Source organism: Metschnikowia bicuspidata, assembly GCF_001664035.1.
Source record: "Metschnikowia bicuspidata var. bicuspidata NRRL YB-4993 chromosome Unknown METBIscaffold_2, whole genome shotgun sequence".
In the NCBI taxonomy this organism is placed as follows: domain Eukaryota; kingdom Fungi; phylum Ascomycota; class Pichiomycetes; order Serinales; family Metschnikowiaceae; genus Metschnikowia; species Metschnikowia bicuspidata.
Window position 1 is genome coordinate 1,722,892 of NW_017387732.1, and position 15,332 is coordinate 1,738,223.

The window sequence follows — 15,332 nt, forward strand, 5'->3', positions numbered from 1 at the left end:
TATTTTTCTGCCTCGTCATTTCACAATCCTTCAGAAACTTTTACCTCTTTTCAATAAAGTTGTGCGTGGAGGGGTAATTTATACTTTCGGTTCCTTTTTATAGATCGCAATTTCGAGGTTTTAACTCTCAGCAGAAAGAGAAAATTTCCAGGTGGCCAAACCTGTTTCTTGCCATTTATATTGGTGCAGAAGGCAGGTCTAAATTTACTTCACATGATACCGGGGTACACCATTGATCATAGATTGAGCACTCACCTCTAAAGATTGCAAAGCAGTCTACGTATAAGTAGAACTGGGAAAGTTACCCTAAGCACCGCTTTCGTATCTTGGCAAACCAAGCGGGTAATAGAGGCTTACAAAACCTTCAATTTTCAGGACTCGCAGCTCAACCTTTGTCTCTTGATTTCATGCACATGCACCAGCCACACCAGCTTTTCTGGATCAGCAAAGATGGGCAAGGCTTGTAATATATATTCTTTTCATAATTAGTGACAGATTCTAAATCCCGAAAGAGCTACTCGCCTAATACTTTCTATGGTGATGATAATGGTGGAACCTCGATGTTGCTTGAGCTGGATAATGTTCTGAATAAAACTATCACTTGAGACTTCTAATGGTATCAGCCGTGCGCAACGTGGGTTTCCATTTTCGATTAGAGAAAAACATTTGGGCGTCCTCACGTCTGGAAATTGTATTCCTATGATACCATCTGAGTGTTAAGAAACAACCATCATCGTACCAGTTGATTCTTCAAGTCTTCAACTCGTTTCGAAGGAATTCGACATTCATCATTCCAAAATCGCATGATAGTAGCACGTTTGCGTGGCGGAACAAAGATATAGGTCAGTTCCATAATAGAAACATTTTTGGAATTATCGAGGAACGGTCGACCAAAAAAATACGATACATTTGTCTTCTCTTCCAGCAATGATGAGAATACTACTGAGGCAATCCAAACGAGGTTTTGTTTCCTTTTTAAAAGACTATAGTGATGACCTGGTTGTATGGGCGATATTACTAGCAATAGTATACATATCACAATACACCACAACCACGCAAGGTCAGCTTCTATGATCTTCGATACTCAAGAATTCCAACACACGACATTTATCAGTTCTGTGAATCCAGAGAAAACTTGGATTTCCCTCTCAACCTAGCTAGTTCAAAGTCAAAACGTTAATACCTCGGAGCTCATTAAAGAACGCAATCACACAAGTAATTGCAATGAAAATTCTAATGACTTCGGAGCAAGAAATTTCAGTGGATCGATCTAGCTGGTGCTCCAAAGCCAATAACCGATCCATGCAGGGCTACTTTTCCTACAACGAGACTCTAGAATGATGTGGTTGTACACTTGTTCCTAAATAAAGAAGCAGCCGATATACTGGCCGAAGTGAATATGCAAGTCTATAAATATGCTGAGGCCTCGCCATCGCGTCACCGCCGTTTCTTCCACAACTTGCCAAAAAGCGACCCACTCGTATGGCTCTCGGCTACGGCACTGGACCGTGGGCGGGTAATAAGATCATCTTCCGGCAAGTGTCTGTCGGAGGAGAAATTCACCCCGGGAGCTGGGGTTTGGGGAGCCGAGCTGGAAGCCCGGGCAAAGACGGGAGATCCCGGCAGCGATTTGAGGTGGCTTAGGATGCTGGTTAGTGGATGGGACGGGCTGCCGGCGAGGTCGCCGGCGGCAGGCGCATGGCCTGCGAGTGTATGCAAAAGAATGGAGCGTTTTCGCTGCGCCACGGGGGCCACGGACGGACCCGAGGATCCGGAGAGGACCGAAGAGGCCGAGGCGTGCACGCTGGATTTTTGAATTGGGAAAGCCGGCTCGTTGCGGGAGCCGGTGGACGAAGGAGTGGAGCTACGGGCGCGTGACGCCGCCGACTCGGGCTTGGTGGCCGCCGAAAGCGGCGTGCCGAGAGGCGAGCCAAACGGGGAGACGGACGCGGACGAGCTGGGTTCAGAGTCGTCGGCGTAGCGCATCATGCGCGTGAATGCATGGTACGTGTTCTCGTGGATGAGCCGCATGACCTCGGTCTTGGCCGCCACGAGAAGCGCCGGGCTGGGCGCCGCGCAGGACGACTCGTGGAACTCCACGAGCGCACGGTAAGTTTTGTTAGAGAGGTTGATCTGGCGCTCGGCCTGGTCGGCGATGAACGTGGCCCAGATGTGGCGCCACATGTCTCCGAGAAGCAGGCAGTCCGAAGAGCACTCATTTCCTGTATTGGAATCCAGAGGAAGGTTTTGCAGCGACGGCAGGGGAATTCCCGCATCTTTCAGGAAGGACTCCGCGTCGCTCGCCTCTTCGATTTCAAGCGCAAACGGCACGCCCGACACGGCCAGCAACACGTCCGACGCGGCCAGCGACACACTGCTGAAGCTGCATGTCGAGCGGCGCCGGGCGTCTGTGACCACGCGCGGACTGTGTTGACGCACACTTTCAAGATAGCGATCCAACATGAGACTGGGCGGGGGCAAATGGCCCGTGTGTTGGCGGCGGTAGAAGTGCTCGTAGCGGAAAATGGCCAAGAGAAACGCGAGGTTCTCGTGGCTGTGGCACGCCGCGAGGTACTGGTGAAACCGCCGGGCGTAGGCGAGGCGGCTGGGCGACAACGCCTGGGGGTCCATGGACTGTTGGAAACAGTCGCCGATAAGTTTCTCCATCAGCAGGGGGGTGTCGTGCAGGGAGTGTGGGCCGTGGAGGGCACCGTCAAGTGACATGGGGGGCACAGCGCCCTGTGGCGGGAGCAGGAATGCGGAGCTCATGGGGGCGGTTGCTGCTGTGATTGAGGGCCGGGGCACGCAGGCGCTTTTTTCTTTCTTTTCCGGCTGTTTGTATCCGGGCGGGCAGTTCTTTTATTCTTTCTTTTCCGGCTGTTTGTATCAGGGCGGACAGTTCTTTTATTCTTTCTTTTCCGGCTGTTTGTGTCCGGGCGCGTAGCTCTTTTTTTCTTTCCTTCTTTCCTTTCTGGCGCTGCTTGTGTTTGAGCGGCCTTTTGGTGGATCGGTAGTAAAGATGGGTTTGGCCAGGCGGCTAATGTACCAAGCTAAGGCGCGGAAAAAAGGGTCTGCGAATTGGCGTACAAAAGCGAGTCAGCTATCGGAACCGGCAGCACACGGCGGGCGTGGGAGTACCGGGTGGGAAAGGAATGGAGGGAGGCTTCAGGAAGTACGAAGGAAGCGTACAATAGAAAAGGCGTACTAAGGAACAGGAGCCTGGGTCCTGGAAGAAAGTGGCGATGGCTCGGCAGAAAGAAAAGAGTAGAAAATAAGCGAGATATAAGGACGTCAGGCAACTTAGAGAAACGGCTTTGCTAGCCGCTCGAAGATGCAGGCGGGAAAAAAAGAAAACAAAAACCTGACGCTGCTCGTAAAGCAGATGGCCTGCTGTGTGCAGGCGCTACTTTGCCAGCAGCGGGCAACGGGCCGTGTGGCGGCATCAGGTGCTGCCATCAGGCGCTGCCACTTACAGGCTGATTCGTGCATCTTGCGACCGCAGGTTGTGGCATCAAAAAAATGCCATTCTGCAATTTTTTTGGAAAACCAGCCTGGCTCTACCGACATGTCCAGCAACACGGGTCCAAGGCCGTGAATTGCTTTTTCGCGGCTCGCGTGGGGTTGCGGTGCACGAACACTCGCAAGGCGCTGCGGCGGTTTCGATGCAGATGCAAGCCTTTGCTGGAAGCTCGGGATTGTCGCTCCGAGCCTAGAGACGAAACGCTCCGAGATCCACCATCTCGTCCGGCTGGAAAAGCCCATTTAGCAAAACCGGCATTCGACAATGCCACTAAATTGCGCCCGTTCAGCTGTCAAGACATGACGCAATTTTGGCAATTTTGGCTTTTGATTATGCTTTCGCTATTCCCTACTATACCACGCACGATGGTGCAATTTTTTTTCTGCTCGGGCCCATTTTTCTTAGCTGTTTTTCCCAAGGGCGTCGCGCTAAAGCCGGCCGCGGCAACGGTCTGCCAGGTGGCAACCGTCCTCGGAATTCGGCAACCAGTGTTTGGCTCTTCATTCTGGCACCACGGATCTCACTGCTTCCATCTAGACTCTAAGCGTACACGAAGCGTCTCAGCACGCACAGAAACTCCCATACCACTTTATTTTGTCCGTGGTTCTTAGAACGCACACCGCGACTCTACCCACGTTTCAAATCAAGCTGTGTGCAGTAGCACCGCTACGCCAGCTTGTCAAGTTTACACGGGCGGGCTTGATGCTCGCATCCCGATCCTTATATGCCTGAGCAACCCTATGTGCAAGGGTTCCCCCACGCGCCCACATGGGTGCAAGTGGGGCAACACTTAATATTTGCGAGGTGCGGCCAAGACAGAACCTTATTTTGTTTGCTGCTCGGCCGTGTATACAAGAGGTGTATACACGTTCGTGAAGTGGTGGGAACCTTTTGCAAACTAAGTTTTCTTGCCCTGGCACATGGCCTAATCTGGCTGTGGCCTTTACTGAGAGCTACACGCAGAGCTCCTGCTGCGAAAATTAGGGTGGGTTCACGTTCTGTGTAATGGCCCCTGAGACCCCACGGGTATGTTTTTTTCGCACAGCTATAGTGTGCATGTGAGCCCTGATTGCCGGGACTCCGAGAAGACGGGGTTCGCATGGGGCTGTATGCGAAATTAACGGCCAATTGCTTGACTCGTTTGCTCTCTCTTCAGTCAAATCTCTGGTGTAGTTCTCGAAAATGCTTTATCGGACATGCCAGAGGTCCACGAATCGACGAAACTCCGAAGTCAGAAAAATAGTTGAGGTACTGGGTGTCAGGCGTTTCGAGTCAACCATATTTCGGTATGGCTTACAAAACAGCACCGTGTTTTGAATGAGCCCTGACTTGCCTTTTGAATGCCGTTTGAGTGTTGCCTACCAGCAATGCACATTAGTAATTTTGTAGATCGATTCACATATTTTTTTCTTTTCTGCATTTTGGTGAAGTACTGGACGAAAGATACTAACATTCATACTGCTTGTCTGCTAGACATTCGAACTGGTTGACGTTCGACTGCTTGTCTGGGCGGGTGCTTGACCGCCTGCAATAAATCAATATCAGCCAATTCAGTTTTTCTAAACGTCCTTAAAGATGAATGGTACCAGAAGTAAATTCCAATTGTATTTTTGTGTGATCCAGATGACTCCTGTGACCAAGTCTCGCACATCTGCTGGAGATCTGTGGTCGTGGGCTCTTCGGATATCGCATACTATAGGCCAGTGACAGTAGAATTTCAATAACTCCAGCGATTGATTTCTTTGGGAGTACTATTTTTGGAAGTAGCAGATTTTGGAAGAAGGGCATGTTACATGAAGACATTGAGATTGTTATTAAAGTTTCCGACTCGCCGTCGGTGTTTCCATCTGGGTTCAGTCCACGTTTTTGCCAATGGCGTTCTCTTTGATTATAAATGCGGACTATGTAAAATATGGTGGCCTGCAACTCATTAGTTTTTACCTCGAGAAATAATTCCAGGCTCGCCAAACAAATTAGTTGAGACTCCAGAGAATTGTACTTGATCAATTAAAGAAGATCATTAGAGGAAGAGAGTCGGGGACCATAACTGTTTTTTTTTTGCAATAGATGCGTCATGAGATGATCTTCAGTCACATTGGATTAATATGCTTAAAAGGTTTTGGGAATTAGAGTTCGGGGAAATTCTTAGGAGGTTTTTGAGAAAGCTAGCAGCTTGAAGTTGCCATGACTGAGTCAGAGTAGCACTTGATGACTCATATATTTGATAGGAGAAATCACTGCTAACTTGGTACAAACACTGACTTAACCCAAAGTTTTAGACATGCCCATAGCCTAGTCCCGTGCACCCCTAATTGGATTATATGTAGTTGCAAACTTATAGCCCGATTGAAGTGCGTGCTTCAATATACTCTGAGTCTCAATTATATTAGACGGAAATCAACTCGACAGTTGGGTGACTGAAAATTCTGGACTTCTGGTTGAAACTGTATTGAATATCATATCGCCGAGGCAGTGGGCAAACAGCCCCTGATGCTTCTGCTGGTAGCCCAATTCTAAATACTTATCAAACAACTTTTCAACGCCTATCGTGGTTCTATATCCAGGGCTTGTACAAACTCAACAAATTTTTGGATGAGCGATGACAATTAGGTTCTCCGGGCTTTATCATAGTATCGAAAGTAATGAGTTGGGGTGTCAGGAAACACCTCCAAAGGGCGTAGCATGTTTTTCTAAGTTTTTTGGATAAACCCAGTAGAAACATGGGCCAATTTTTATTATTGCTCTCGAGCATTGAATGGCCATCCGTAGAAATTCCCATACAGCTAGAAATATCCGGGGTTAAAAAACCCTGGCATCGCATTGTTAGCTCTCGAAATATGCTGATGTGATTGCTGTCCGAAATCATGAAAATTTCAAACTTTTTTCTTCGTTCAGAAAATATTTACATGGCACCAGGGCACATTTGTGAAATTGTGGTTTTCGACTTTAATAAGATAGCTTGGCCCTCTATTCGGTCACATCACGTGGTTGCGAATAGTCCTAGGTTTATGCATCTAAAATCATCTGTGGATCGTATTCTGCCCTGCCGGAAAAGACCAGCATTTTTTCTTGAAAATATGAAAAGCTGCATTCAGACCATATAGAATTTTTAGTCGTAGCTGGTTTCACGAGACTGGGCAGAGGATTTGGGCGTTTTTTAATCTAGACCTGGGAAGCAAAGCGCGTTATTACCTTTTATCACAGTGAACCACACAACAATTGATTACATCTATATTTCCAAAGGGTCGGCTCCAAAAAGAAAACCCAGATATCTTTATCTTTATTTGTATCTTCAACCGCATACCTTGGAATATTTAAGTCTTTCAGACACGTTTTTTTTTTTGCATGTTCTAAATACCAATGACGACCATATTAGGCTATTGATCCAAGATCTCGGGACCGACTCTCGTTTAAAAATAATCTGAATTGTACCTGCGCTTCATATAGCGTGCAATGCAGATTTCAACATGTTCTGTTTTCTCCTCTCATGACCATCCCTATCCTATCCTTTGCGGGTCTCTAATCGGATCCCCAATATCCCCGAAGCCAGACTTTCCACACTTTACTTCCACGCCACACTTATTTATAATATTAAGAAATCCAAATCTCGCCACGCTTGTTTATAAAATTAAGAAATCCAAATCTCGCCACACCTAAAAGACACTTATCAGAAAAATCTCATCTGACAGGCTCAGCCGCGCCTGGACACCAGTTACTTCCTCTATCGGCATCCTGCACACACGGGCCATCTCCGATACCGGTACCCCGTAGTCCTGCGGTGATTGCGTGACATATCTCAAGGCATATCGTACGACATCAGTAGAAGTCAGAATTTGCACCAGTATTTGAGTGATTGAGACTTGTGTTTTTGAATTCCCAGATCTGAACATGAAATTTCGGGCGCAGTCCCCCGCAGCTCGGGGGTTTCTGCTATCCTCTCCTTGGAAACAAGCGACAGTGCAGTTACCCTCCCAATGTGCTGTTTTCCTTACGAGAAGAACTCACACGGTCGGAAATAGAAACACGTCCTCGGGCACGCAGTATGTGCAAATTCCAGAGCACATCAAAATACACATGTTCGTGCCCGAATTGGAAATCATCCGCCACGACGAGCTCCGGGCACCTTTCAGGAAATTTCTGGGCGAGTTCATCTTGAAGCTTCTCGAATTGCGGGCCAACGAAATCCGTCTCGGCGCGAAAAACTCGAACCCAGAGTCACGACTCAATAATGACAATGTAGTTCGAATCATGAAGGTATCTTCCCGGCTCAGGCAGTTGTTTGACTTGAATGGAGGCAACACCGAAGTGCTAGATGCGATGCTTCAGTCCCAGTCTGTTTTCGACGCGTTTGAATCTAAAGTCGCTGCCAAAAAACATACCCCCATTGTCAAGGATGGATCTTCTGGTGCAAAAACACGTTTGCGTGTACACGGCCCTTATGTTGAGACTCCCGAATCCCTTGCGCTTCATGACTATGCCCAGGAATTGCACAGCTTCAGGACTCACGGATTGAAGTCAAGCTACGCGGAAATTCTGGCCCAATTATTGCTCGATTCGATGGAACTGAAACTAACAGAGATCGGTATTCAAAGCGGTCGGGGCGCCAGAAGCCAGGAAATTACCCATGGAATCTCGCAGAAAAACTGTGCTCGCTACTTCATATTGCTTTCGAAATTACAAAGGCTTTTTGCTTGCAATGGTGGCAACACTGCCATTCTAGACATGCTTTTGCAGTCACACAATGTTTTTGAACTCGGCAACAAGGGGGCTGAACCAGCCAAATGCACAGATATGCCGGCCAGCACACGGGCACCTACGAGGGAGGGCACGGAGAACGCACCTTATAAACAAGTGCCCGATGACGTCTTTTTGGAAGAGTATTGTATGGAGCTCAGCGAGGTGAAAGACAAACTCGGCTCGCCATTCGCTGCTGCCTCGATGTCTGAAATCTTGCAGGCAGTAAGTGAACTCGCTAAGGAACACGCTCTGTCTGGGACAGGGCTAATCTACTCCAAACTTTATCGCAATCTCGTCGTGCTTTTCAAGCACAACGGTGGTGAGACTTCTATCTTAGATACGGTCTTGGTCAGCGCCGCTGTTTTCGAAAGGCTCGAGGACGAACTAGATATGAGCCCAGAACCTGCTATGCTGAAGGCCCCACAGGGCTCGCAAAACATCTATCGGGGCATGGACCACGTCCTCGATCTTTTGAACAAAGCTAGCATGCCAAGGGAAAACTGCACAAATTTGTTTGAAAACGAGGAACGCACTATCCAATCTGCGCTAGCCCAGGCCATGAGCAAGGAGGAAAAAAGCGTGTTCAACACAGACCCCTTGGAGTACGAGGAGATTGTGAACTTGACCTCCGACAAGATCAGGCGCACGTACCGCCAAACATCAGATGCTGGCAATCTGAAGCAAGTGCAAAGAAACGAGATCGAGAAGTATCTCAAGCAAATCAAGCACAACAAGCAAACCGCAGACGAAAACAAATGGCGTGAGCAGACGGCCTTCGAGTGGAGCAGCTCGTTGTACAAAAACCACCGGTCTTTCGAAGCCCGCAATTTCTTCAATCCCATCTGGCCGCCAAAGAGCGTGAGCTTTCCCATGTTTCCTGGCACGGGCGAAGAGCAAGAGTACCTCATCCTCACGTCCAATGGCCAGCGGTTCCACACTCAGAGAAACCCGCTCGGAATGAATCACGTGCCGGAGGACATGTTCGCCATTCTCCAGACACTTTCTGAGGATGATTTGGCCAAGTTCCTGCGGCAGGTGGAGAAATTGCGGAAAAAGGGCTGGAGGCTCATAGGCTCGGGCCACACCCAAGGAATGCTCGTGTTGAGCAGAGAGCTCACCCGTCGCGGCTTTGGACTCGGTAAACTCATCAAGTTCATCTCGATATCTTGCGCGTTCTGTTTCGCTGCGTTGCTATCAGCGAACTGGTTGGTCGAAGATCAAGCAATAGACCGACACTTGGACGAGGCCGACCCAGACTGCGAGTCTTCTGGGAACGACGGGCTTCGGAATATCAGTGAGGACCTGAAACGCCAGGATTTGACCGAGCAAGCGGCCCCGAAATCCCGTTGGCAGAGACTCTTCTGGGCGTAACTGGCGAAACACAGCATATGGCGAGTGTTTCTCGCGAAGCGCCGTATATTCCGAGTGTTTTTGCGAAGCACAAAGCCTGCCTGGGCCCCCAGCCCCACACGTCTATTGATGGCTTCATCGCCCGACAGGGTATGCGCTACGAACATAAAAAAAGCGTTTATCGAATACTTAGTCCATGGCGTCTGGGGCCTCGTGCGGCAGCTCAGTCACCAAGGTGAATTTCCAAGCGGACAGCGAGCCGCTCGTGCCGTTCCAGTTGCGGAGTCTTCTGGTGGTGTCCTCGTCCGAAAGATCCGGCATGCGGAAGCCCGTGACAAACAAGTGGCGGTCGTGTTTGCGCTTCTCGATCATGATCTGGTGTCTGTTCGACATGGGTCTGCCGGGCCTTCTTTCGCTATCCATCTGGGCGATTTCGGCGTCGTTCCTACTGATGTAACCCTCCAAAATGGCCCTCATTTCCGGCACGTCATAGCTGGCTTTCTCGGGCTGCTCGTTTAGCGTTTCCTGCAAGTGGAGGTAGAAAAGAAGCTCGTGGTTTTTCTGCTCGGCAAACTGGGCCTTCTTAGCCTTGATTTTGTGCTCTCTTTCCGTGGCTCGGTTGAGCTGTTTGAATTTTCTACCTTTGACGTGAAGCGAGCCCGACGACTGTTTGGCGAGTTTTTTCAGCACCTTGCTGAGCGACTTGATGAGCGGCATGCAGAGGGATGGCAGATGTGTAGTGGTGGTTGTGGTGTTTTGAGATACACAAAAAGTAGGGTTATTTTGCGAGGTCTGCTTATGAGAAGATGGTCACTGTGATGGGCCCGTGAATTTCTCCAGGCTGGTGAGATGAGATGCGCGATTCGGAGCCTGCTTCTGGGATGAGCTGCGCGATAAGCTGGGTCTGGAAATACGCACGCAGAATGGTGGGAGACCACGAGATTTGGGGGGCTCTTGTTGGAGGCCCTCTCAAGGTCTGTGCTGGCTTTGGTGCTTCCAAAACACGCTTCTGTGGAACTTGGGAAGTGTTTCGTTTTTTATTGTTTTTTGTATGTTTCAATTTTCTTTGTCCTCCAACAAGCAACACACGTTTGAAGAAGGAGGAAGACGGTGGACCCCACGGCCCAATGTCTGGAAACTATTCTTTCAAATTTGAGTGCCATATCCATAGCCCTGAGATGTTGAAGAAGGCCACAGCACCGCCAGAAAATAAAAGAAAAAACAACTCTTGCAAGAAGCGCCCCTGAACATCCTGATCGGTGGCTCACCAAGTAAAGCCATGAATTAGCGCGACCCTCTGTAATGAACTTGAACCCAACTAGGGCAAGCATAAAAAAATAATTGGAGCGAACCTAAACAAACGCAAAACAAGAAGGAAAGACACACTCGACTTAATGTCCTCCTAGATCCCAATATTTCCTCATGCTTTCCCGAATGGCACCATGTTTCCCGAATAACACCATGTTTCCCGAGGCTGCGCGCAACATGAATCTGCGGGCCTTCTAATCCCTGCAATAAAGTCCAAACTGAAGTCGTCAGGGGAGCTTGTTGGCCTGGTTCCAAAAATACTAGGACCCCGAATTTTACGTTTTGCAAAACCCTGCCACGGGCGGCCAGCATCAGCAACTGGCGCAGGTTGCTCGCCATGCCAAAGTCGTCTCGCACCCAAAAAAACCCCAGCGAAAAATTTAAACGTCCCCGGACCCGACCTCAACATCGCACGACATCAGCACTACTCCCTGGAAACCCCACCCTAAACACAAACATGCCTAAATACACCGAGGAGCAATTGTTAGAAGCCAGAGAACTCGCATTCACGCCCAAGCCCGACGTGTTGGAGTCCTTCAGCAAGTTGGTGGAGTCTGTGAGGGAGCACGTGGCTAACGAAAAAAGAGTCAAAATCACCAACGGCGACTCGTACATCGACGAGCACGGCCACGAGCGCTCGTACAACCATTTCAACAGAAGACGCTTGTCCCGCGGCAACGGCCCCAAGCCCAACTTGCGCAAAAAGTCCGAGACCACCGTCGATGAGGACGGCTGGGAGACTTACGTCAAGCCCCGCAAGTCCTTCGGTGGCGACGACCACGCTGACGACAGAACTGCTTTCAGGGAGCTGGCCAAGGACACCACTGTGCGTGTGAGGCCCAACAACAAGAACTTGGGCTCCTCCAAGGCCGTCGACCCTAGAGACGCTATCGCAGACAAGCACACCAACACCTTCAACGCTTTCGAAGCCTTGGGAGACGATGACGACGAATAAGTGTAAGTAGTAATGTTTTGAAAAGTTTTTTTTTTCCTTCATTTATTGCTTTCCGGGCCGATCTGGGGCCCGTCGTAGAAAGTTTTTTTTCTTTTTTGGTACCACACTAGTCGGTTTGCTTACATGTAGTTGAGACAGAGCCACCCCATAAACCAGCCGCCTGAGTTCTCGCACGCAGCAAGTTTCCGATGGGAAACAACAATTGTCTGATGGCAACCTCTCACACTGAAGGAACAATGTCTCTCTGGTCACCCGTGCAAATCCAACTGCCGCATTTCTAGCCAGTGCCCCGATGTCCACAGCAGGCTTGGATGTATCCGTGATTTCTGGTTCCAGAACCAGACGGGGCAGTGATCTCGGGCATCAGACCACAATCTCGCGGTCGTCGTCGCTCTTGAGATCGTCGAGAATCGACATGACATCCGTCGTGTGGAGCTGCCTCAGGAGAATCGAGTGTGCAGCGCTTGCGTGTGCACCGCCCGCGAACGCAAGCTTGTTTTCACCAGCCGTGCCTTCCACGCTGAGTTTGAGGTCCTCCACGCGGGGCATGAGAACGCGCCTGTTTCTGTGGGCATCGGCGGGCGCGGGTGTCCTGAGAGACACGTGGGTCACATGGCTCGTATCTGGCGTGCCAGACTCTGCAGCTTTATCATTATGCTGCGTGTTCTGGAGGCCCGAGTAGATGGACGAAATGTCGTTTGCCGTGCCCAAGCCGAGGCGGCCGTTTTGGAACGAAGAGCCAAGCGAGGCCGCGTCGCTTGCCGCGTTTTGCCCCGAACGATCCCTGGGCGCAGCCAACTTGTGGCCCTGCGCGTCTTCGAAATCAGCAAGCAAGGTATTTGGCGACAGGAGCCATTGCTTGAGGGAGGTCTGCGCAAAGTATTGTTCGATTGCACCGACAGTGATTTGGCCTGCGAACACGTCAGGCAGCGGTGAGACCGTGCTGGCCGAGGCGAGGGTCCAGAGCGTGGGTCTGCGGAGCTCGATGTCGTGGTGGAGCGCCTTGCTCAAGCTCAGCGAGGCGATGTCGCTGTCTAGTAGCTCCGCATAGCTGTCGCCCACCGACTCCAAGACCGAGGTCAAGACGTAGTAAGCGCACAAATCGCGGGCGACCAAGGCGGCGGAGGATGTGGGCGCCTGGAGCTGCCAGGCCGCGAAGAACGGGAGGAAGTTGTGGGCGAAGTTGACGCCCGTGAGGCGCGCCACCACGCCCAAGACCTTGGCCAAGGTGCGCGCGGCCGGCGGGTCGAAGGAGGCCTCGGCGAAGTAGTCGCCGCAGTGCAGGAGCAAGGCGGTGAGGGAGTTGGCGGGGTCCTCGATGTAGCCTTTGTAGTTGGGCTGCAAGTACGAGGGCTGGGCCAGATGCGGGGCGTACACGGGCATGCCCAGGGGGCCCTGGGCGACGGCCCTGGAGTGGGGCGCCCGGCCGAGGGAGGACCGGACGACGTCCAAGTACTTTGCCTGGAGGCGGGCCACGTCGGCGCGCGGGAGCAACGCGGCGAAGTCTGGGTATGCGCGGGCGAAGCCCAACAAGCGGAAGCTGGGCTCCCAGGCCTCCAAGGACGCGTGGTTCCATGCGATGGCGCTGGCGTTGGCCGCGAGCAAGTCCATGATGCGCGCGATCATGTCGAGCAAGTCCAAGACCAAGCGGTAGCTGCTGCGGGCGTGGCGCGGGTCCGCGGCGCGCAACACGGAGTCGGCGCGGAGCAAGATGCCCTCGACGGCGTCCAGGACCTGGTCGGAGTAGTAGATGTGGCTGGCCAAGTTGCAGATGCACTCGGAGTAGATGGCGCTAAGCTCGGCGGCCTGCGCGCGCGGCAAGGCGTCCGCGAGGGGCCCGTGGAGGCTGGTCTTCAAGGCGAGGAACTGCGCCAAGATGTCGGAGATGGAGAGGCCGATCATGTTGAAGCCCAGCGCCACGAGCCCGCGGATGTGCGTGGCGTAGTGGCGCATGCGCAAGAAGCCCGTGCGGCCCGCGGCCGCGCCGCCCGCAATGTCCGAGAGCGTGGCCACGAGCGTCAAGAGCGTCTCGAAGCGCAACTGCACGGGGATGTACGACGCGCACACCTGGAGAAACACGGGCCCCCAGGCCGCGGCCGCCGCGCCGCCGCCGCCGCTGCCGCCGCCGCCGGTCTGCAGCGCAAAGTCGTGCTCCACCACCAGGCGCGTGGCCGCGGCGATCTGCGGCGCGAGCGACGTGTGGAACAACGCGCGGAGCCCGCGGAGCGCCTCGTCGCCCAAGTCGGCGTCCGTCCACGCGTCGTCCGCGGGGTCCGCGCGCGCCGTGTCCGCGTGGGAGCGGGCCGTGGGCAAGCGGGCGAGCGCCGGGCCGGGCCCCTGCTCCACGTTGAGCGCCGCGCGGAGGCGGGCCGCGAGCGCGGCCGCGGGGAAGGCCGCGTGCACCGGCGGCGCCAACACGGCCACGAACGCCGGCACGAAGCGCGCCGCGAGCTGCGCGTTGAGACCCACGCACGGCACGGCGTGGCGGCACGTGCGCAACGCGAGCACCAGCCAGTCGCGGCGGCGCGGCGGCTGGCGGGCCAGCTGCGCCTGGGCGTGGGCGACCAAGGCCCGCGTCACGTGCGCGAACGCGTCCACAAAGCCCTTGTCGCCCGCAAACAAGCCGTTGTCCAAGCGCGCGCAGAACACGCCGTACGTGGCCACGAGCGCCTTGTAGAGCGGCAACTCCGTGACGCCCAGCGCCGTGTGCAAGATCAGGCACACCTGCGGCGCAAACGCGTTCAAGTTGTCCGCGCACGTGGCAATGAGCAGCAGCACGATGCTGAGCGTGACCACCAAGTTGCCCGGGCGGCGGCCGCGCACGTCCGCCCGGGTCTTGTGTTTCAAGAACTCCACCACCTTCTCCAACTTTACGCGCCGCGTGGACGCGTAGTAGAGCAAGTACAGCAACTCCAGGGGGTTGGGTTTTTTGTCCGCGGCCTTGCCGGGCGGGTAGCACTGCAAGATGAGTTTCTGGTGCTTTGGCCGGAGCACTTTCATGGGGGTTTGGGGGCGCTGGCGCTGGGTGCTGGGGGAAAAAGAGGGGGTATGTGGAGGAGTTTATGGGCCGTGCGCCCGCGCGCGGGCCTGGCGCGAGGTGCGGGTCTTTTTTTAATTTGGCGGGCCGGGTGCTTGGGGAGGGGGGTGTTTGGGCCGGCCGAGAAATGTGTTGGATATCGGTGGGAAAGTGTTGGATATCTTTTTGAATGTGTTGGATATCGCTGGGAATGTGTTTGGTTGTTTTTGGGAATGTGTTTGGATATCTTTGGGAATGTATTTGCGTGCTCTGGGCCGGGCGGCCGCGCTGGATACTGGGTCCCGCAATAATTGGAGGCCCTGGGGCTTTGGGCTTGGTCTGGCAATTTGTTTTCCGGTTTTTGGCAGTGTTTTTTCCTGTGTTTGGCAATGTGCTCTCCTGTATTTGACAATCTATTTTCTAGCGATTGAAAATATATACCTCTG

General features: G+C 52.6%; 7 protein-coding genes across 7 annotated transcripts; 4 read left to right on the forward strand and 3 right to left on the reverse strand.

Moving 5' to 3' along the window:
* Positions 1-1,437: 1,437 nt before the first annotated feature.
* Positions 1,438-2,769, reverse strand: METBIDRAFT_11207 (uncharacterized protein; the record flags this gene model as incomplete). Its single annotated transcript, XM_018853933.1, has 1 exon — positions 1,438-2,769. One exon carries the CDS (start codon positions 2,767-2,769, stop codon positions 1,438-1,440), a length of 1,332 nt encoding a protein of 443 aa, XP_018712857.1.
* A 488-nt stretch (positions 2,770-3,257) lies between these two features.
* METBIDRAFT_152437 (uncharacterized protein) lies at positions 3,258-4,194 on the forward strand. Its single transcript, XM_018854575.1, has one exon. The coding sequence runs from the start codon at positions 3,520-3,522 to the stop codon at positions 4,129-4,131; it is 612 nt and encodes a 203-aa protein (XP_018712858.1). The 5' UTR covers positions 3,258-3,519; the 3' UTR covers positions 4,132-4,194.
* Positions 4,195-7,201: 3,007 nt separating this feature from the next.
* METBIDRAFT_152444 (uncharacterized protein) lies at positions 7,202-9,886 on the forward strand. The gene has a single exon (XM_018854576.1). It carries the CDS (start codon positions 7,409-7,411, stop codon positions 9,626-9,628), a length of 2,220 nt encoding a protein of 739 aa, XP_018712859.1. The 5' UTR covers positions 7,202-7,408; the 3' UTR covers positions 9,629-9,886.
* METBIDRAFT_40747 (uncharacterized protein) lies at positions 9,797-10,324 on the reverse strand (the record flags this gene model as incomplete). The annotated part of the gene is made up of 1 exon (XM_018857306.1): positions 9,797-10,324. The coding sequence occupies one exon, from the start codon at positions 10,322-10,324 to the stop codon at positions 9,797-9,799; it is 528 nt and encodes a 175-aa protein (XP_018712860.1).
* Positions 10,325-11,372: 1,048 nt separating this feature from the next.
* Positions 11,373-11,870, forward strand: METBIDRAFT_38987 (uncharacterized protein; the record flags this gene model as incomplete). The annotated part of the gene is made up of 1 exon (XM_018857076.1): positions 11,373-11,870. The coding sequence occupies one exon, from the start codon at positions 11,373-11,375 to the stop codon at positions 11,868-11,870; it is 498 nt and encodes a 165-aa protein (XP_018712861.1).
* A 363-nt stretch (positions 11,871-12,233) lies between these two features.
* Positions 12,234-14,870, reverse strand: METBIDRAFT_40283 (uncharacterized protein; the record flags this gene model as incomplete). Its single annotated transcript, XM_018857252.1, has 1 exon — positions 12,234-14,870. The coding sequence occupies one exon, from the start codon at positions 14,868-14,870 to the stop codon at positions 12,234-12,236; it is 2,637 nt and encodes an 878-aa protein (XP_018712862.1).
* Positions 14,871-14,973: 103 nt separating this feature from the next.
* Positions 14,974-15,332, forward strand: METBIDRAFT_152459 (uncharacterized protein). Its single transcript, XM_018854577.1, has one exon. It carries the CDS (start codon positions 15,077-15,079, stop codon positions 15,293-15,295), a length of 219 nt encoding a protein of 72 aa, XP_018712863.1. The 5' UTR covers positions 14,974-15,076; the 3' UTR covers positions 15,296-15,332.

Bases quoted from the DNA above. Each gene is read 5' to 3' on its own strand.
- METBIDRAFT_152437 (XM_018854575.1), top strand. From the start codon at position 3,520: ATGCCATTCTGCAATTTTTTTGGAAAACCAGCCTGGCTCTACCGACAT.
- METBIDRAFT_152444 (XM_018854576.1), top strand. From the start codon at position 7,409: ATGAAATTTCGGGCGCAGTCCCCCGCAGCTCGGGGGTTTCTGCTATCC.
- METBIDRAFT_152459 (XM_018854577.1), top strand. From the start codon at position 15,077: ATGTGTTGGATATCGCTGGGAATGTGTTTGGTTGTTTTTGGGAATGTG.